Below are 22586 nucleotides of genomic sequence, written 5' to 3' on the forward strand. Positions count from 1 at the left end.
TTCATATGGTTACTCTATGTTTAACTTTTTGAGTAATCAACAAACTGTTTTCCATAGCAGCTGCCATTTTACATCCCAGTCAGCAATGTACAAGGGTTCTAAATTTGTGTCTACATCCTCATAAATTCTTATATTCCATTTTAAAAATTATAGCCATCCTTCTAGGTATGAAGTGGCATCTTATTTGTGGCTTATATTGTATTTCCCCAATGACTACTGACATTTAGCATCTTTCCATGTGCTTGTTGGTCATTTGTGTATCTTTGAAGAAATGTCTATTCAAGTCCTTTGCCCATTTTTTAATTGAATTAATTTTCTGTTGTTGAGTTGTAGGAGTTAATATATTTAATATATTCTGGATATTAAACCCTTATTACATGTATGATTTGCAAATATTTTCTTCCATTTTTGGGGTTATCTCATTCTTTTTTTATGGATGTATAGTATTCCACGGTGTATATGTACCACATTTTCTTCTAGTCTCCCATTGATGGGCATTTAGGTTGATTCCATGTCTTTGCTATTGTGAACAGTGTTGCAACGAACATAGGCAAGTGTCTTTATAACAGAACAATTTATATTCCTTTGGGTAAATACCCAGTAATGAGGTTGCTGAGTCGAATGGCATTTCTGCCTGTGTCTTTGAGGAATTGCCACACTGTCTTCCACAATGGTTGAACTAAATTATACTCCCACTAACAGTGTGTAAGCATTCTCTTTTCTCTGCAACCTTGCTAGCATCTATTTTTTTTTTTTTTTGTCTTTTTAATAATAGTCATTCTGACTGGTGTGAGAAGGTATCTCATTGTGGTTTTGATATGCATGTCTCTAAAGATCAGTGATGCTGAGATTTTTATTCATATAATTGTTGGCCACAATGTATGTCTTCTTTTGAAAAGTGTCTGTTCATGCCCTTTGCCCACTTTTTAATGGGGTTGTTATTTGTAAATTTAAGTTCCGTACAAATGCTGGATATTAGACCTCTGTCAGATGCATAGTTTGCAAAAATTTTCTCCCATTCTGTTGGTTGTCTGTTTACTCTGCTGATGTGTGTTTTGCTCTGCAGAAGGCATTTAGTTTAATTAGATCCCATTTGTCAATTTTTGCTTTTGTTGCAATTGCTTTTGGCATTTTGTCATGAAATCTTTGCCCGTGCCTATGTCCTGAATGGTATTGCCTAGGTCGTCTTCTAGGGTTTTTATAGTTTTGGGTTTTCTATTTAAGTCTTCAATCTATCTTGAGTTAATTTTTGTATATGGTGTAAGGTAAGGGTCCAGTTTCAACCTTCTGCATATGGTGAGCCAGTTATCCCAGCACCATTTATTGAATAGGGAGTCCTTAACCCATTGCTTGTTTTTGTCAGCTTTGTCAGACATCAGATAGTTGTAGGTGTGCGGTCTTATTTCTGAGCTTTCTATTCTGTTCCATTGGTCTGTGTCTGTTTTTGTACCAGTACCATGTTATTTTGGGTATTGTAGCCCTGTAGTATAGTTTGAAGTTGAGTAGCATAATCCCTCCATCTTTGCTATTTTTGCTTAGGATTGCTTTGGCTATTCAGGCTCTTTTTTTTGGTCCCATATAATTTTTTTTTTTTTTCTTTTTTTGAGATGGAGTCTTGCCCTGTTGCCCAGGGTGGAGTGTAGTGGTGAGATCTCAGCTCACTGTAACTTCTGCTTCTTGGGTTCAAGTGATTCTTCTACCTCAGCTTTCCAAGTAGCTGGGATTACAGGCACCTGCTACCATGCCTGGCTAATTTTTGTATTTTTAATAGAAGCAGGGTTTCACCATGTTGGTCAGACTGGTCTCAAACTCCTGGCCTCAGGTGATAAGCCTGCCTTGGCCTCCCGAAGTGCTGGGATTAAAGGCGTGAGCCACTATGCCTGGCCTCCATATGAATTTTAAAAGTTTTTTCTAGTTCTGTGAAGAATCGCAATGGTAGTTTAATAGGAATAACATTGAATCTATAAATTGCTTTGGGCAGTATGGCTATTTTAACAATATTAATTTTTCTTACCTTTGGCCATGAAATGTTTTTCCATTTGTTTGTATCTTTCAGATTATTTACAGCTAGTGTACAGAGATACAATAGATTTGCGTGTTAACTTCATATCCTGCAAGTTTCCTGACTTTGTTTTAAGCTCAGTTTTTTTTTTTTTTTTTTTTTGGTGTGGAATCTCTAGAGTTTTCTACATATAAGATTATGCCATCCACAAATGGAGATTATTTTACTTTTTTCTTTCCAATCTGTATGCTTTTTATTTCTTTTTCCTACCCTGGCTAGAAGTTACAGTTAAAAGGCAGCAGGGAAGTTGGAATCCTTGCTTTTTTCCTGATCTTGGAAGAAAAGCTATGAGTGGTTCACTATTGAGTATGATGTTGGCTGTGGGTTTTTCATATGTGGGCTTTATTATGCTGAGGAAGTTCTCTTTTTTTCCTAGTTTATTGTGTGTTTTTTATCATGAAAGGGTGTTGGATTTTGGCCAATGTTTTTTTCTGCATGCGTTGAGTCTTGTTAGTATCAGAGTTACAGATTATGTTGCATAATAATGTGAATGCAAAATATCTGCATGCATATTTCCAGTCCACTCTTTCATCTTAATTTGTCCTCCCTATAATTCGTTGGTAAAGAAGCTGACATGAATTCCTTTAATACTGAGTACATGATACTCACCCAGATGCAAACCACAAATTTTAGGAAAATTTTTAAGATCAAAACTTTTAGATAATAAAAATGAAACATAATATTTAAATAATACTAATGACAGTTTCTAAACAGTAGAAGGTAATTGATATTGTTTGTGGTATTTCACAAAGGTTGTTTATATCCAGTTTAATGACTCCTGTTGTGACCCGTAGGTTAGCTTTAGTATCTCATTTTTTGTAGAGATAGGGTTTTGCCATGTTGCCCAGGCTGGTCTTGATCTCCTGGGTTCAAGCAATTTGCCTACCTTGGCTTGCTCATGGTGGCATGAGCCACCGTGCCTGGCCAAAACAATTTTTAAATTATTTATTATTTCTAGGCTAGGCATGGTGGCTCACAACTGTAATCCCAGCACTGTGGAAGGCTGAGGTGGGAGGATCTCTCGAACCCAGGAGTTCAAGACCAGCCTGCACAAAATAGCAAGACCCTATCTCTACTAAAAATAATAATAATACTAAATTTATTATTTTTAAATAATTTAAAAATATTTTCATAGAGATGGGAGATTTTCTGTGTGGCCCAGGCTGGTCTTAAACTCCTGACTGTAAGCAATCCTCATGCCTTCGCCTCCCAAAGGGCTGGGATTACAGGCACGAGCCACTGCGCCCAGCCTCCACCTTTTGGCTGTTATGAACAACACTACTATAAACAGTCATGTACAAATGTTTACATGGACACAGATTTTCATTTCTCTTGAGTATATAACTAGGAGTGGAATTGCTGGATTACATAGTAACTACATTTAAACCATTGAAGAGCTGCCAGACTGTTTTCCAAAGCTGTTGCACCATTTTACATTCCCACTAGCAGCCAATGAGGGTTCAGATTTCTCCACATCCTTGCCAACATTTGTTGTTACCTGGAGACTTTTCTTTTTTTTTTTTGAGACAGAGTCTTGCTCTGTTGCCCAGTTGGAGTGTAGTGGTATGATCTCAGTTCACTGCAACATCTGCCTCTCAGGTTCAAGTGATTCTCCTGCCTCAGCTTCCTGAGTAGTTGGGAATACATGTGCATGCCACCATGCCCAGCAAAGATTTTTATATTTTAAGTAGAGATGGGATTTCGCCATGTTGGCCAAGCTGGTCTTGAACTCCCAGCCTCGAGTGATCTGCCCACCTTGGCCTACCAAAGTGCTGGGATTACAGGAGTGAGCCACTGTGCCGGGCCCCTGATGACTTTTTTGATTCTACTAATTGTAGCAGGTATGAAGTGGTACCTCACCGTGGCTTTGATTTGCATTTGCCTGGTGAGTAATAATGTTGAGCTTCTTTTCATGTGCTATTGGTCACTTGTATTTCATTCTTGGAGAAATGTCTTTTCAAACCCTTTGCCAGTTGTTGCTGGGATAATTTGTCTTTTTGTTATTGAGTTGTAAGAGTTCTTTATATATTCCAGATATAAGTCCCTTATTATTAGATAAATGATTTACAATAATTGTCTCCCAATCTGTGGGTTGTACTTTCACTTTCTTGATGGTGTCCTTTGAAGTAGTTTAGTCAACAGTACTGATTCTGCCTCATCTTTTAAATTTTAACTCAGCTTGCAAAATAATCACTCAGTGAAAAACTTCTCTTGTAATATATATTTCTCATTGATAAACAGAATAAAGAGTGATGACTACTTCCACTTTTTCAACATACATACAGCACATATGACAAGAACTGATTCTTACTTTGCACACATTAGTAGTTTCATCCAACTGTAATCTCTCTCTCTCTCTAGTAATGTCCAGAATATAGTTATCACTCTTCCATCAACCACTCCATTACCATTGCATATGCCATTCGACAGTGTCATTTGATGAAGTATTTAATCCAGAACTAATTCTGCTGTCTCTCTCTCTCTCTCTCTCTGAGAGAGGGTCTTACTGTTGCCCAGGCTGGAGTGCAGTGGTGCAAACACAGCTCACTGCAGCCTTGACTTCTTGGGCTCAAGCAATTCTCCTACCTCAAGCCTCCCAAGTAGCTGGAACTACAGGCATGCACCACCATGCTTGGCTAATTTTTTTCCCTCTTTTTTGTAGAGATGGGGTTTCCACATATTGCCCAGGCTGGTCTCAAACTCCTAGGCTCAAGTGATCCTCCTACCTCAGCCTCCTAAAGTGCTGGGATTACAGGCGTGAGCCACTGCACCCAGCCTGCTGTCTCTTTTGAGCATTAGCTTCTAATTGCCAATTTTGCAGCTAGCTTTACAAGTTTCTCAGCAATAGTAGGATTTGCATCCATTTTTACCTCGACTGTACTTGTAAACAATTTCTCCTTTGGCATTTTGCATCTTCTCTGCTTTTAGCAATAGATTTCTTAATTTAGTGGTATTATTTTTCTTCTGTTCTGAAAAAATTCTATTGATTTAACAGAGAGGTAGATCATTAGGCTTTATTTAATAATGAAGCAAAAACTTTGAAGGGCTCATGCTTTTATCAAAAAATGTTCTAAGAGAGAAACACTGACAGTAGGGGTAAATGGATTTCTTCTCTTATATGATCAATTTTTATATATTCACTTCTTAATCAAATTCTTTTATGGAAACTAGTATAAGAATAATCACACTCAGATTCAGCTGCCTTGGCATCTTCTATACTGGTACTGGAGTTCTTTGAATTACGTCTATACTAATGTTGAACTACAGTTGACCCTTAAACAACATGGGTCTGAATGGTGTGAGTCCACTTATGTGGAGAGTTTTTTCAGTAGAAGTTATACTGAGTATGTCTGCCTCTTTTGCCTCCTCTTTCACCTCCTCCACCTCTTTTGGTTCTGCTTCCTCTAAGACAGCATGACCAACCTCTCCTCCACCTCTCTCCTCAGCCTGCTCTATGTGAAGGTGACAAGAACAAAGACCTTTATGATAATCTGCTTCCACTTACTGAAGAAGCAATACATTTCTTCTTCCTTAGGATTTTCTTAATAACATTTTATTTCTAGTTCATTTTGTTAATGCGCTATATAATACAAATAACATACAAAATATGTGTTAATCGATTATGTTATTGGTAAGATTTCTGGTTATCAGTAGGCTATTAGTAGTTAAGTTTTGGGGGAGTCAAAAGTTATACTTGCATTTGACTGTGTCAAGAGTCGACACGCTAAGCTCCATGTTGTTTAAGGGTTAACTGTAGTTTGAACTACACTAGTTTGTACTGGTTTGCAGTAATTATTATATTATATTCATCATTAATTTTATGCTTCAATGAACCATTGTTGAGACATGATCCATTTTGGGAAGCTAAGAATATAATTAACTTAAGCAAGGAAAAATGAATGTAAATATAACAATAACATATGAATGACATGAAGTTCAGATGTCAGAGTCAAACACCTCTGTTAAATGAATGCTTGCCAAGACAAAACAATCAATGCAATCAATTCTTATTATCTATTAACAGTCTAATAAATTGTAACAGATATGATAAATTAAACGGGATCTGAAGAATGTAATTCTTACATTTTGTATGATAAAATGTAAGAAGTATATTTTATATGATAATTCTTATCATATAAATGTTTATAGAATAACATTTTATATGATAAATTAAACGGGATCTGAAGAATGTAAATCTTACATTTCAAAATGTGAAATAAATGTGAACAAAATGAACCTGTTGCTTATTCATACCTAACTGCTTGGGAATCTTAGTAGATAGGTACTCCAGTAGTTCAGGAATCACACTGAGAAACATTGCCCCAGAAACCAGAACCTAGCATGTAGCAGGAACTCAAAGAGTAGCTGTTATTATCTATATTCTTACCTGTTCTACCTGCCTTGAAGCTTGAGAACATGTCTGGCTCACCCTGGCTAGGTGCTCCCTGGGCTTCATCCACCTGATTAGTTGATAGACTTTATTGGAATTTCTGGGTTGTAAGCCTAAGGACCTTGTTTATCTTGCTCACAGCTGTGTTCTTAGGCCTCACACAGTGTCTGCTATACAGTAGAAGCTCAATAAATATTTACGAAATGAATATATAAATCAAAGGGAGAGAAATTAATTTTCTGTGATTTGGGCCTAAGAAAGGAGAAAAATCACTGGATAAATAACTATTTTTCTAAGCAGAATGTAGCTACCTACAGAAAGGCACCTACGGTGTGGTTGGCTAACCATTTAGTAACCTACTCATCAACAATTAACACAGCGCTTTCTCCTTGAAGTTACTTTTAAATATTAGAACTTTTATAACTTTAGCATTTTCAGTGGAATTCTAATGTTTAAAAATATCATATTTTTGGGTTTTTAATCTCACATATAAATTTATATACAGCTATCTCACAGAAAACTCTCTTAACAGAACTACTGACCAGTGAGTAGTTTTGCTAGCTTTAAGAAGTGGTGTGTGTGTGTGTGTGTGTGTATGTATATACGTATGAGTGTGTGTGTGTATTTTTTAAAGAATAAGAGTAAAATCTCCTTTTAAAGGTCTGTTTAGTAAGTTTTGCTTTAATTTTTGTACCAAGAGATTGTTTTTGTTCTCTGTGCCTTGAGACGATTTATTCCTGCTTTATAGAAAACAGCAATAACTCATGGTCATAGAGAGTAGAAGGATGGTTATCAGGGTGGTGCGGGGAGGTGGGGATGTTTAACGGGTGCAAAAAAAAATAGAAAGAATGAATAAAGCCTACTATTTGATAGCACAACAGGATGATGACTACGGTCAATGATACCTTAATTGTATATTTTAAAATAACTTAAAGAATGTAACTGGATTGTTCGTAACTCAAAGAATAAATGCTTGAGGAGATGGACACCCCATTCTCCATGATGTGTTTATTTCACATTGAATGCCTGTATCAAAGTATCTCATGTGCTCTATAAATACCTACACCTACTGTGTACCCAAAAAATGAAAAATAAAAAACAAAAACAAACAAACAACAACAACAACAAAAAAACTACAACAGAAGCCAGAATCAGTATTCTGTTTGTCATTGTTAGCTTTGCAAACAGAATGGGTATGATGGTGGTGAGATTTTAAACAGAGGAAAGGAAAAGGAATGCACTGCTGAAAACAGACTAAGACGAAGCTTAGGGGAAAAAAGTTACACATTCCATGTAGCAGACAACAAAGCCAACAATTTCCTTTGGCAACAAAAAGGCTGCTGTTAGGTAATAAACGTATCTTCCCTACAGTGTGGCAATGCAGTTTTTAAATCCTAAATTAGAACCCTTTAAAATAAGCCTAGCATGCCCCTCTAGCATATTTTGTCCATGTTCCACTAATGTATTCTTAGAATTCCTAGAGATGAGAATGATGTAACTGCCCTTGAAATCTGCCCTGATCTCCAACATCTGCATTGTGGTAATTACCGAGCTATTGTTCAGATACAAGTTAATCACAGAGGTAAGCCTGGAAGAAAGTAATCCTTGCAAGCAGGATAGAGGATTATAAACAAATTTGTGTTGAATGAATAAACAAATGAAACAATAAATAGATCACAAACTAAGTATCACAAACTCTTGGTTATCAGAGGTTTCTAGGTAGCTTGAAAAATAGTGCATATAAAAAAAATCAACCCATTTACATGTTAAAAAGCATCTATTATTTGGAATCAGGCTTTAGGCAAAAATAGATTCTAAAATGTGGCTACTGTAATGTAGTAATACTTGTTTTCCTCCTCACCCACACTTTGCCAATAGTCTCTCATTAAAGCAAAAGATTTCTTTGTCCCAAGGACCTAGTCCAGTGACATGTACTTGGTAGGTACTTTGTAAACCTTTACAAAACCAAACTAACATGATTAATGAAAATGTCTAAGAGAGAAAGCTATAGGCGGTTCCGTCAAAAACAGAGATCCATATAATGTATATACCCTAGTTAAAAACGGAGCAATCAGTGATATAAAGGTTAGTCTTTTCTGGGCCACTGAAGAGTGATTCAGTGTATAAATACGGTTCAGGTTTGGGTTTATTTAATAAAAGTTTTAAACACAGGAATCTCCGGTTGAAGTATGGAATCATCAAAGTGATGAATATAATTTAAAGTTAAATTTAAATAAATTCAGGCCTAGGAAGCCAGCCTCCAAACCTATTCTCCGTTTTTAATTTCAAACTTAAGTAAAGTCTTATTTGTAATTTTTTTTAAATAAAGGCAAATTCACAATTACAAGGGACAGTGCTTCTTGTCACATATTCAGCAGATACCAAATCATTACGGTCTATGTATAGTACGAGAGAAGTCTTTAAAGTTAGAAATGTTTTTCTTAGGAACTCTATTATAACTTGAGCTATAACTTTCATGAAGACACTCTAAAAACAAAGAGAAATCCTTACCTCTTGCAATTAAATTTCAATAAAAATTTCAATTATATAGAGCGCTGGATTTTTCCTGTAACCCTCATATTAAATTTTGTGCTCAGTATTAAAGGACTTAAAGTCAATTTCTTTACCAGTGCATTATGGGGAACACAAATTAAGATGAAAAAATGAACTGGGAATATGTATGCAAATATTGTGTATTCATATTCTTATACAGCATAATCTGTAAATCTGGTACAATGAGACTCAAGATTTAAATGGCTGAAGAATGTTTTTAGTGAATTATTGTCAATCAATGCCTCTGTTCCAGGATAAATGTAATCTTGAAAGGTAAAACACCTATTATTACAAATTCCTAACTAAGTACAGTACTTCATTATTTCAAAATGTCACTGTCAATTTATAGAGTAACAGATAAACATCTTTCTACCATATATCTGAATGCCTTTCCTTCAGAGTAAATGAAACACTGATTATTAAGAAAAAGTATAAACAATATTTTTATAGCAATAGAAGATACCTAGTGAGCATTAAAAATCTATAAACTGGCCGGGTGCAGTGGCTCATGCCTGTAATCCTAGCACTTTGGGAGGCCGAGACGGGTGGATCACAAGGTCAGGAGATCGAGACCATCCTGGCAAACACGGTGAAACCCCGTCTCTACTAAAAAATACAAAAAAACTAGCCGGGCAAGGTGGCGGGCGCCTGTAGTCCCAGCTACTCGGGAGGCTGAGGCAGGAGAATGGCATAAACCTGGGAGGCGGAGCTTGCAGTGAGCTGAGATCCGGCCACTGCACTCCAGCCTGGGCGACAGAGCGAGATGCTGTCTCCAAAAAAAAAAAAAAAAAAAAAAAAAAAAAAATCTATAAACTAGTTACAGTGTTCTACATTTTCATATTTGTTAATGTGGATATATTGGGTTTCATTTTTAAAAAATATTTAAAAATTTATCTTTTTGGTTTGTTTGTTTTTAAGAGACAGGGTCTCTGTCACCCAGACTGGATTATAGTGGTGTAAGCATAGCTCACTGCAGCCTTCAACTCATGGGCTCAAGTGATTCTCCCACCTGAGCCTCCTGAGTAGCCAGGACTACAGGCATGTACCACCATGCCCAGCTATTGTTTCTACGATTTTTTTGTAGAGATGGGGCCTTGCTATGTTGCCCAGGATGATCTCAAACTCCTGGCCTTAAGCCATCCTCCTGTCTTGGCCTCCCAAACTTCTGGGATTACAGGTGTGAGTCACTGTGCCAGGCTACACTTGCTATAGGGTCCCACATTGTTGCCTAGGCTGGGATACAATGGCATGAACATGGTTCACTGTAGCCTCAGCTTTCCAAGTAGCTGGGACTACAGGCATGCAACACCACCCCTGGCTAATTTTTGTATTTTTTGTAGAGATGGGGTTTCACCATGTTGCCCAGGCTAGTCTCTTAACTCCTCAGCTCAAGTGATCCACCCACCTTGGCCTCCCAAAGTGTTGGGATTACCAGTGTGAGCCACCCCCCAGCCCTGGCCAGGTTTTATATCATTGTAATCAAATATTGTTTTTTTCTTCCAAGTTACTTTATTTTATGTAAATTCAGATGTTCATTTCTTCAATCACTTAACAAACATTTACTGAGTGCTGACTTTGTCCTAGGTACACTGTTAGGGGACAGACTTACAAGCATGAATATGATATGACTCTTGCTCTTAACAAACTCACAGTTTAATGTAATACAGGGATAAATCAGTAAAATACAATAGTTCAGGGTTATATTAAAACTGTCTATATGTTTCACATTTGCAATAACTAAAGGATAGTCTATTAAAACTATCCTTAGAAACTTTTCATCATTGTTCAGAAATAAAACTCTCCCTTACTTGTTCTAGGGAAATCTTTTAAAAAGAAATTTAAAACAGATATATTAAAAATGATAATCTTACAAATATCTGTGAACATAACATCTCAGATTAACAAATGCTAATATTTGTTTCATATTTTATTTTAAGGCTGTTTTCTAAATCCAGAAATCTCTTGAATGAACCAAGCAATAATGACTTCTTGAGATAATTACTTATAGCTCCTACCAGCTATACGGCCTTGGGCAAATTTACTTAACTTTGACTCTCAGTGTTCTCATCTGAAAAGTACAGATAGTCATACCAATCTGTGCTAGATTATCTGCCATTTACCCCCTCAGGATCCATGTTCTCTACACAGCTTTTTGCCCATGGAGGTTCTCCTACCTTCCAGCTTCTGATTATGCTAAATTAATAGGAGATACTAGCAAAAGATCAGAGAAGGAAGGTGAAGCTATTCCCTAGTTTCCTCCCTACTGGGCCACCAAGGTTGGCTATATCCCTCTGTCAGAAGCAGTCCTCTCCATATAGCACTCTCTCCTAGGCTTTCAGGCCTAGAGATGATAATGGTTCCCTTTAGCCTTGGGTCTGTATTATCTTCTGTTGATTATTTTTTTGAGACAGATTCTCGCTCTGTTGCCCAGGCTGGACTGCAGTGGCATGATCTTGGCTCACTGCAACCTCCACCTCCCAGGTTCAAGAGATTATCCTGCCTCAGCCTCCCAAGTAGCTGGGATTACAGGCACACACCACCATGCCCAGCTAATTTTTGTATTTTTAGTAGAGACAGGGTTTCACCATGTTGGCCAAGCTAGTCTTGAACTCTTGAACTCAGTGATCGATCTACCTCAGCCTCCCAAAGTGCTGGGATTACAGGTGTGAGACCCCATGCCCAGCTTCTTCTGTTGATTTTTGAAAACCCTGCCCACATCTTTAAAAATGGTCACTTTATTAAACTCTTCTTAAATAACCTAGCTTAAAAGTGTCTATTTACTGCCAGAACACTGACTGATCACAACTTCATGGGTTATTCTGAGGATCATACGAGATGATTAGTGCTTAGCACAGTGCCTAGCACATGATAAATACTAGGTAAGTATTGAACACTATTGTCATCAATAATGCTTTTATTATTGTTTTATTTGAGGTTCTATGTTCATGTTATCTATAACACCTGACTATGTTTAGGAGGTTGAGAAAACACCTGAATATGTTTAGGAAGTTGATAAATTCAGAATGCTAGAGATCTTTTGCTAATTCTCAAGGTACTTCAAACATATATTCAAATATAAAATGTGTTTATTGCTAATTAATCTCAATATTTAAAAAGAGTAAGAGGACCATAAAAGTGAGTGATAAAATCCATATAGTAGACATCATTTCCTGGACTATAGTTTCTTCTATAAAAATGCTTCTGAACTAATTTCTTGGAAATTGACTTCCTGTAACCACCCCAAATCTAGCAAAGTGTAAATAGTCCATAAACTAAAACAAATCACTGGGTCTTGGGGTCATAAAAAGAATGGACTGAAAGGTAAACTTCATAGCATAAAAACCCTTGGTAAATTTGGAAATGCATCTTCATCATCTTTATTTATCGATCATATCACAGGCATGTACCATCATTTGACAAATTACCTCATCAAAATCCTATTAAAGATCTGCTTAACCTTACCTCGTCCTTTATATCTTCCTGTTGTTGGGCTGTGAAGATCTCCATTGCAGCCATGAGTCTCATCATTAACTCATCTACTGTTGTGTTCCCTAAAAACATATAGAGATTGCCAAACTTTATATAAGCTTTTTATATATAACTTCAAATTATTAAAGTATTAGAAACTGGAAAGTCATTCTAGAATTAACCAGAAAGGAAAACCAGTCTAAAAAAATTACAGTTAAAATACTTTTGTGGTTTTATTGAAATGTTTCATATGTTCAATAAGAAAGAGTAGTATACTGGCAGTTGAAATTTCAGAACAGTTATATTTGAGGGAGCAGTTTCTTAATAAGAAGGACTTTTAGCACTATATAGATGAATGTCCAAATCATGAAGTTCAAAAGTTCTGTCAAATTATGAAAACATATCTAGTTAATAACACTAGCAACAACTACCAGTTGTTTACATACCACTGATTAGGCTAAGCACTTCTATATTATCTCATTTAATCTGTACAACAATTCTACGAAGGATTAAGACTTAGTTTTAAAGAGAAGAAAAATGAGTCGCAGAGAGCTCAAAAAAACTTGTCTGACTAAGGTCAAGCTGGTTAAGTGGTGAGGTCAGAATCTGAAACCAGAAGAGGCTGACTCGAAGCCTGGCCTCTTTGCCACCCACCTCAGTCTATTACCTTATTTAGAATTATCTTCTATCACCAAAAATCCTCTGGTGAAACAAACAGTAACTCAATTTCTGAAAAAAATGATTTCTTTTTTTGCCCAATTGATATTTCTCCCTTTCAGCTGCTTTTAAATGACTCTTATGATCTTTATAAAGAAGATATTTTAAATGTTTGATTTTCCTTAATGTCATTTTATTCCCTGACCAAGTCCATAACAAACATATGGCACATACATGCCATTTCCTGAACACATTTAAGTCATTGTTATTTGCTTGGGATGTACCTACAAGAGAAAAAGTCATGAGGATATATAAAGATATGACAATTCTCTTCTCTTAAACCTACAGGCAGAAAGAGTTAGGCTTTCTCCATGGCTTGAGAAGGGATCTTCTTCCCCATTAACGAAATGGCCACCAACAGGACAATAAAGACCAAGCATTCTTGCTGGCATTTTTCCAGAAGGCATGATCTTTCAATGGTGCTTTCCCTAATTATCCTTATGACCATTGGCAGCATGGGTTAAGGGAACATCTATGGTCCTTGGCAAAAGAAATGATCTAATTTGTTCACATCAGTACTACTCACTCAGTAAATGAGCTACAGGACAAACGTTATCTTGGCACTAAGAAAACAGAACTGGTTTTATAGTTAGAGTTCTAACTCTAATTCCATTACTTATAAGCTATATAATCTAGTACCTGGAAATTTTCTGGCACATGACAAAGGCTTTGACGAATATTTATTCAGTAAACAAATAAATGAACAAGTGAAGAAATGGACTGTAGCTCTCTAAGGATCAATTTCCTTTTCTCAAAACGGAGATAACACTATGTAATGTTCTTAGAAGGAGTGGAGATAATGTAAAGTATACACAAATCGTTGGTAGTTAATATTAATAGATATGACACATGACAAAAGAAGTTCAGGAGCACCTTCAATACAGATATTTTATTCTTTTGAGACAGGGTCTCCTTTGTTGCCCAGGTCTCAAGTGATCCTCCCACCTCAGCCTCCCAAGTAGCTGGGATTATAGGTATGTGCCACCACACCTAGCCAATGTAGATTTTATTATTGGACAAGTCTCTGGGTTTCTATGTTTTATTTAAAAACTGTAGTGGCTAAGACTCAGAGCATGGGAAATGGGTACTATATGGAGTATACTGGAATCATCAGTGGGAAAATACTACAGTTGTATAGGTTGACTACATACTGGCCATTAATTTTTAGGCTTAAGTCACTACTTATAAGCTATGTTTTAGCCCTAACTGGAAGGATCCACGGCCAAACTGAACTCGTAGGTACTTCATACTTAAGCCCTTATTGATCAAAGACAGAGAAAAAGTGTACTAGTTAATGCAGTTCAGGGCAAACTTACTCTTTATAGTTGATTGCAGCAGTTCTCAAACTTTTTGGTCTCAGGACCCCTTTACACTGTTAAAAATTACTGAGATACCCAAAGAATTTTGTTTATATGGATTATGGCTATTAACATTTACTGTGTTTGAAATTAAAATAGAAATATTTGAAATAAATTCATAAATCCATTTAAAACTAACAATAATAAACCCATTGCATGTTAATATAAACATTACATTTTTATGAAACATGACTATTTTCCAACAGAAAAAGGTTAGTGAGAAGAGCAGCACTGTAACATTTTTGCAAATCTCTGTAATGTGTGTGCTTAATAGAAAACAACTGTATTCTGTATTCTTGGACATCTACACTAACCAGTTACAATATCTTGTACTGATTGAAATTTACAAAGAGAATCGGGTCGCACAAAGATATGTAGTTGGAAAAGGGAGAAGTATTTTCATAGATAAGTGTGGATATTCTTTGATACTACACTTAAACTGACAAGTGTAAGTTTTCTTCAAATTAGATGCACATGGAATTTGAAACCATATCAATGAAATCTGTGTACTACGTTACATTAAAATCCATTGCCCTTTGAAAGGATCTTTTATCTGTGTATGATTTTATAATATGCACTGATCATTTGTAAAACATTGGTTCACTGAGTTATGTATTTCTCTGCTGAATGCTGACACACTTCATTATAGAATATTAAAAAAAAAAATCACAAAAAATGTCTGGCAACTACCCAGGCTACATATGCATAGTTTGCCTGTCAGTAATATTTTCAAGTAAAAATAATTTCTATAAGAAATAAATCAAGTAGTTCAGTGTAAGCAACCACACCAGTGCTTTTCTTCGAGACCACCAGTATACTTTAGTATGCAGCAGAAGTGCTTTACCCATACCTCCCACGGTGCCACACAAACTATTAAAAGGGTTAAAATTTAATAAAAGTAATAATTTTTACTGCTTCATCAAGGACATTTTTAAGGCTTTTTCTTTTTTTTTTTTTAACTAAATACATGGCAATTAAGAATATGACTACTAGTACAGTTTTGTGTTACGGCTTTGATTCGTGCTAAGGTGCCAAGAGTTTTTATAAACCATTCCTTTGGAGCCACTAGTGCAAATGTCAACACAGTAAAAAAGGCAAAAAAAAAAAAAAAAAAAGTCTTATTACAGTTAGGAAAATAATTTTGACCTTACAGATACCCTAAAAGGGTCTAGTCTGAAGTCTACAAACCACACCCTGAGAACCACTAGTTCTTGCAATGTTGCCTCTGACAGGGAAAGCAGGAATGAAGTGTTATCTTCATTATTCATTTACCCTATGCAAATCAGTTCCCCTGGAGGTCTTTTTAAACACTATTTATGAAATTGAATGCTCTAGTTATAGAGAAAACATAAAATGCTAGAGGTCTGGTTTTATTTGGGTTTTAAAGGCACTGCAATTTACACTTATCCCCTCCTCCCAACCAGACTTAAATGGAGGCAGAAATCAGTACCCAGATACAGTTTTAGCTTGAGGCACTTGAAAAACCTTTTCCCCAGTGGCATATAGAAGATATACTGTTCAACCTAAGCTTTGTAATGAACAAGGTAATATTTTACACCAACCCCTGGAGTGCATTAGTAACAGTAAACAAAACAAAATCATTTACTTCTTTTTTGGTAAAGAATGTGCACTGTGGTTAAATTCACAGGCATCCGACAGTTTCCTGCTTCAGGGTTGCTTGGAATCATACAAATAAGAAGAAACAATTGTCATTGTGAAAAATTCAATCTTCAATATACAGTGACTGGATTTTCTAGATAACTAAAGATAAGTACTTCTTTCAATTAATCAACATTATAACAATAAATCAATATAAATAGAAATTAAGTACTTTACAACTGATTATGTCCTAATTGCTAGATTATAGAATTTAGCAATTCTGAACATTTAACTTGAACATCCTGTGTCCCAAGGGTTGCGCAATTTTATTAAGATGTTTCTGTTAGATTTTCATGCAGCATATTATTTTTTATAGCACCTATACTTTTTGAAGACATTTTTCAGGATGTTCTATATTTTCAAATGCAAATTTACTAATAGAAATATTGTCAGCTTTGGTGGAAAAACTATAAAGTTATCACATACCAAGAAGGCTTTACTCTCCTTGTGACATGTACTTTACCTTGTATCACATTCAACACTTCATTAGATGATCGCTTTCCCATAATAATCAGGAAAAGCGGAAACTGATCTGTTTTTTGAGTTCGAATGGTTTGTGCCACAACACTGCCAAAGTGTCTATTGCACATAGTCAGAAATCTAAAAGGAGACAAAATACAAAGTAAGTTTTGCTTTGTAGTTTAATAGATTTACTAGTACTTCAACAAAGAACTCATTGTGTTGTTAGTTATGTTAAATTAGACAGCCTACCTGATATCAGTATGTAAAATCTTGCTATATTGAGTTTTCAAACATATCTGACATGATACAGAAGTGATTATCACATAGAAAAGCAGGAAGCATACCCTAAATGCTGTCTGGGGCTGACAGCATAGGATTCTTCGTTTTTTTTTTTTTTTTTTTTTTTTTTTTTGAGACAGAGTCTCTCTCTGTCGCCCAGGCTGGAGTGCAGTGTTGTGATCTCAGCTCACTGAAACCCCTGCCTCCTAGGTTCAAGCATTTTCTGCCTCAGCCTCCTGAGTAGCTGTGATTACAAGCTCCCACCACCACACCTGGCTAATTTTTTTTTTTTTGTATTTTTAGTAGAGACGGGGTTTCACCATCTTGGCCAGGATGGTCTTGAACTCCTGACCTCATGATCCACCTGCCTTGGTCTCCCAAAGTACTAGGATTACAGGTGTGAGCCACCGTGCCCGGCAGGATTCTTAGTCTTAAACACTACAACACTACCCTTAAACTATGAGAAAAACAAACTAAATTAATTTCAAGAGGATAAAATTTGTTAAATAGAATAATACAGTGTTGTACAAAGACAGACAGACTAGCATCATCCTAAAAAACAGATTTTAGCAACATTTTCATAAGTCTTTAGAATCAAGAACTGTACTTTACAATTATGTTTTCTCCAGTAGTAGCAGGTCGTCTAGTTTCATACTCAGCATGAGATAAAAATAATAATTCTAAGCTTTTGACCAAAAAAAGCTCTAAGATATTAGCATACTGAAGTCTAGCATTAGTATTCTTAACACGATCTGGAATAAATGAAAAAACTGATAAAGCTTTTCTCTTCTATTAGAGGACTGTTTGAAATTAGCATTTCTTTCAAGAGAAAAGGGTAGCTTATGATATGTTTTCAGATCTGATGGTAAAAAGTAAATGTCATAATAATAATGAATTATGAAAGACCAAATGCAAATATAGAATGCTTTAATAAGATCCAATTTAATAAAGTCTGTAAAAATAATGGACTTTTAATAACACAGGTCACAAAAGGCAAAACAGTGGAAATTCTGGGGACTAGCCACTGGTACTGGCTTATTAATTCTTAATTATGTTCATGAAAGGCAACTTAAATCGTGTGTTTTCTTATGCCTTATGATAATATTTTAGGTAACAACTCCTCTGAAATGTATGTTCTAGCTGATGAGCAAAGTCCTGTCATCACATGCATTAGAAGGTAAATCTATTTGAAAAGACAAACGGCATCAAAATGTCATGCGTTCAGACTCATTTGATATCCAAATTCAAAACAGAATCAAACCTCTTAATTTTTAAAGCCAATACATTTTCTCTCTACAGAAATTCATCTCAGAAATTTAGACTGAATCTTCCATAAAAATCTGTGCTTTGACTATAGAAAGTAGGTGCTGTTAAGGGCAACTAGAACTGTGGGCAAGAGTGTTAAGTTAGCACCACTGCAATAAGTTCATTGGAAGGCAGGTTTAAATACACACTTAGAAGAGCAATAACCAGACCTCATGGCAATTTCAATGCCACCATGAAAATTCAAATTCTCACATTCCACAACTATGATGGGATAAAAGGTGCTCAAGCAGCCTAACCTTCTATGCCAAATTTCACACCCATATAGCTTAACTCATCGATGGGGATGTACAGATCATGAGACTAGAAAATTAGGATATTGTTGTGCTTTTTTTCTAAAATATTTTAAGTCAGTTTTGACTCTGACCTGATCATTGGCAACCTCTAAAATAAAAGATGTCAAAAAAAAAAAAAATAGTTGGAACATCATTTCCCACAAAAGGGAGTAAGTCCTCGTTGCTTTCACATTGATTGGATTAATTAAGCAGATATAACAAATTACCTGTCCATAAGTGCTATTAAGTACTAGCTAAACAGGATACCTACCAAAAAGAGAAAAAAAAAAAAAAAAAGAAAGAAAGAAAGGAAAGGGAGAGAGAGAGAGAGAAATAAAAGGGAAAAGCAGGCAAGTTTAGTGATTTTAAGAATTCCATCTCAAGATAATTTTGCCTGGAAATTGCGTACTTCCCATATTCTTTTTGTGAAAATGAGCAAGAAGATAAAATAATTATGAAAATACAGTTATCTTATTGGGTATAAAATATTATATAACAAAACTTTCACCACTATACAAAGCACATTTGAGGTGCAGATCTCAACGCACACAGCCATTCAATAAATTATAAAAAAACAACAACAAAGTGATCAATTTTCTACAAGTTATTGGAAAATCACTCTAATTTTTTGGAAGTAGTTGGGAGATACACAGGGATCACACAGCCAGCTGACACTTTATGGTAGCCTTAACCAACAATTTATTCTAATCAAAGAGAGACTTAAAATTTTAATTAATCTGATCAATCTTCCCAAAATATGAATTATGTTTGAGATTTTCAAATTGCAATCATCAAGAGCCTGTGGGGCCAATGGACAGTATGAAATTGTAAAAATTCCTACTTGTCAGTTCATTCCGTTATAATTAACAAGAAGGTGGTACTTCACAGCACAGATGTCAAATCTTTTTCATGGCTAGGAGACTCTGCTTCTTCCTGCCAAGATCATTCATGCACAGGGCTACCATTCATAACACACTACCAGCAGCAAAAAATTCAGTTCACATTAGAAGGAAAATGGACGGGGGAAAAACCAGTCATTTTAAGAGAAAATGTGTGGTTCTCATAATTGTGGTATTTTCTTCCTTTTGAAGAGATAAAAGTGTACCAGTGCATCCAGTGGCAGGGCCAAAGCTGTCAACCAACTGCACATGGCATTCATCAGAGTTAGAAGTCATGAAGGGATAAATGGTTTCCACAAGTAAATTCCTGCAATCTCAAACCCAAAGTGGGGAAGCAAGGGCAAACCATTCTATAACAAAGGGAAATGGCTCTGTTTTTAAATAATAAAATTTCTGAATAAATCAAACAGCCTACCCATCATATAACATTTGAGGACAGGACTAACAAGTTGCCAAATCAACCCAAGGCCAAATGCTAAAATTACAAATTTGAAAAGACAACGAATAAAGGAATGATACAAGGGAAGAAGGGAGAGAAGGAAGAAGGAACGGTTGAGGCAATGAGTGAAACGAAATAGTTAATCATAAGTCAGATATACTTTTTTATTTTCCAGTTCTTGCTATTAGAAAATTGGTAAGATAAGACGAAATGGTTTTAATTTAAAGTTTGGAGAGAAATATAAACAGAATATCTGATGGTTAGCATATATTAATCACTTGTAAAATTTTTCATTGCTGAAGCATAGATATTTCTATCTTGTTAATGGAAACCAGGATTACTAATAAATCAGATATGGCAAAAAGTAATCTTGTTTAAATTCAAAACAGGATATTGTTTAATTTCTTTCAACTTAAGTCATAATTACCTAAGTCACTGACTTTTACCAAGCTGTACTGTAACATAAAATATATGTTAAATGGAACCTAGCAATTCAGGGGAAGGGAGGTGAAATTCCACAAATGCTCACTGCCTACCTACCATATACCAGGTGCTGTAAAAGGAAGAATATTTGATAAAAATTAGAAGGCACAAAACTGTCAACTACTCTATTTAAGGGTTCCTGATTACTACATTTCAGTGTGATTCCCATGAGTTTAAAGGAGCCTCAGGTATAAAGTGGGAATAACACTTACCTTTAAAACACTTGTCTTCTTGTAAGGACAAAATAAGATACAGAAAACACTTGGACTTGTGCCTAAAATATGGTAGGCCCTTAAAATTGGTCGCTATTTTACTATTATTAAATGCATAATAATATTTAACACTTTTATCATCATTTCTTTTAGGATTAAAAATGATGGTTTATACCTACAGGCCAGCACTAAGAGACTTTATTTTGCACAGGAAGATATGGTAGCAAAGATTTGTTGACTAAACAAACACTGTCACTGTTTTTTTTCATTCAGAAAATGAATGGGCAGGTATCAATATTTAGAAAATAAGACATTATAGATGCTACATTTGTGCAATACCACAAAATTTTAAACATTTACAACTGGATACAAAACTAAAATCACTACTTCCTTTTAAATACATTTATATTTAATCATAACATGGCGAAAGGTCAAGGGGGAAGTGGACCCATGTGGAAAGGACATCCTCCTTTTATAACAACTTGCTCTCCTGGGAAGAAACCCATTCCTGGGATTACTAAACTAGCTTAATGAGAACAAGAGGGAGAACCCACTACCATGAGAACAGCCAAGGACATGGTGGGTCCATGACCCAGACATCTCCCATTAGGCTCCACCTCTTAAAGGTTGCACCTCCCAACATTTCCACACTAGGAATTAAGGTTCCCATATGAGTTTTGGTGGGGACACTCAAACCATTGCATAATCCTAAATCTTTGGTTTAAACTAAACTAAGTTAGGAAAACAGAGTGTATGACTAAGCTAGGGGAAACTAAAGGTGACGGTCGTGATCCTCAACCTTTGGTGGCCTATAAATCACCTAGGGAATTTACTTAAAAGGCAAGTTCCTCAGCCCCATTCCCCCAGAGAAGGTGATTCAACAGATTTGGGGTAAGGTTCAGGAAACAAAATAGGTCTCCAACCCCACCCCAGGTAATTCTGATACAAGTGATTAATGGCCACACTTTGAGACACATTGCTTTCTGGACACAGGACTTTCTTTGTAAGACTTTAATCTGTCTCTGAAGGCAGTTCTTAAAAGAAGTCGTCATAAAAATGTTTTGGGTAATGATAGCTTCACTGGACCGAGCGTCTAGTCTCCTGAGGCAACCACTTTAAAAATATTCATTCCCACTCGCTTCATTTGTATGGGTAAACTCCAATCTGATCTGAAAAAATACTAATAAATACCTCAACAGTCTGTGAGCTCCATGTGATGGAGGGAAAACAAAGCAGGGAAGGGGAAGTTGTAATATAAAATAGAGTGGTCAGGGAAAGTCTCAACGAAACGCTGACATTTGATCAAAGACTCTAAAGAGGTGAAGGAGGAAATGAAATATTTATCTCAGGGAAGAGAATTTCAGGTGTAGAGAATGGCAAATAAAAGACCTTGAAGTCGGAAAGTATCTAGCATATTTGAAAGGTAACAAGGAGGTTACTATAGCTGGAGCAGAGTGAAACATAAAAGACAAAAATTGATGAGTTTTACTAAACTTACATGGTAAAACACACACACATCCACCACAGAAAAAACAAAAACAAAAACACCATAACTAGGCCAAAAGATAAATAACAAATGGGGAAATTTTCTGAATTCCAAACCACAAAAAAGCAGCTCATTTACTCATTATACATAAAATTCTTACAAACTAGTAAGTAAAAGATAAAAAATATATAAAGAAAGTTTCTAGAAATGGACACAGTAATAGCACATAAGTACGTTAAAAAGATATGCAAAATTACACATACTGAATTTGCTCCTAATAGCTACATATGTATATTCGAGATGGAGATGGAGTCTTGCTCTGTCACCCAGGCTGGAGGGCAGTGACGCCATCTTGGCTTACTGCAACCTCTGCCTCCCGAGTGATTCTCCTGCCTCAGCCTCCCAAGTAGCTGAGATTATAGGCACATGCCACCATGCCTGGCTAATTTTTGTATTTTTAGTAGAGATGGGGTTTCACCATGTTGGCCAGGCTGGTCTTGAACTCCTGATCTCAAGTGATC

The 22586-nt window shown here is 35.9% G+C and overlaps 1 protein-coding gene across 4 annotated transcripts in view; it reads right to left on the minus strand.

Annotated features, from left to right (window-relative positions):
- Nucleotides 1-22586, minus strand: part of FAF1 (Fas associated factor 1) — a 495227-nt gene that overhangs the window by 77231 nt on the left and 395410 nt on the right. For all 4 annotated transcript variants that reach the window (XM_021922862.2, XM_031668481.1, XM_021922837.2 and 1 more), the window contains 2 exons: nucleotides 16671-16807; nucleotides 12468-12556 (listed from right to left, as the gene is read on the minus strand). In XM_021922862.2, coding sequence (XP_021778554.2) covers nucleotides 12468-12556; nucleotides 16671-16807 — 226 coding nt within the window. The remainder of the gene's footprint in view (nucleotides 1-12467; nucleotides 12557-16670; nucleotides 16808-22586) is intronic.

The sequence above is a fragment of the Papio anubis genome, chromosome 1, assembly GCF_008728515.1.
Source record: "Papio anubis isolate 15944 chromosome 1, Panubis1.0, whole genome shotgun sequence".
Classification (NCBI taxonomy): domain Eukaryota; kingdom Metazoa; phylum Chordata; class Mammalia; order Primates; family Cercopithecidae; genus Papio; species Papio anubis.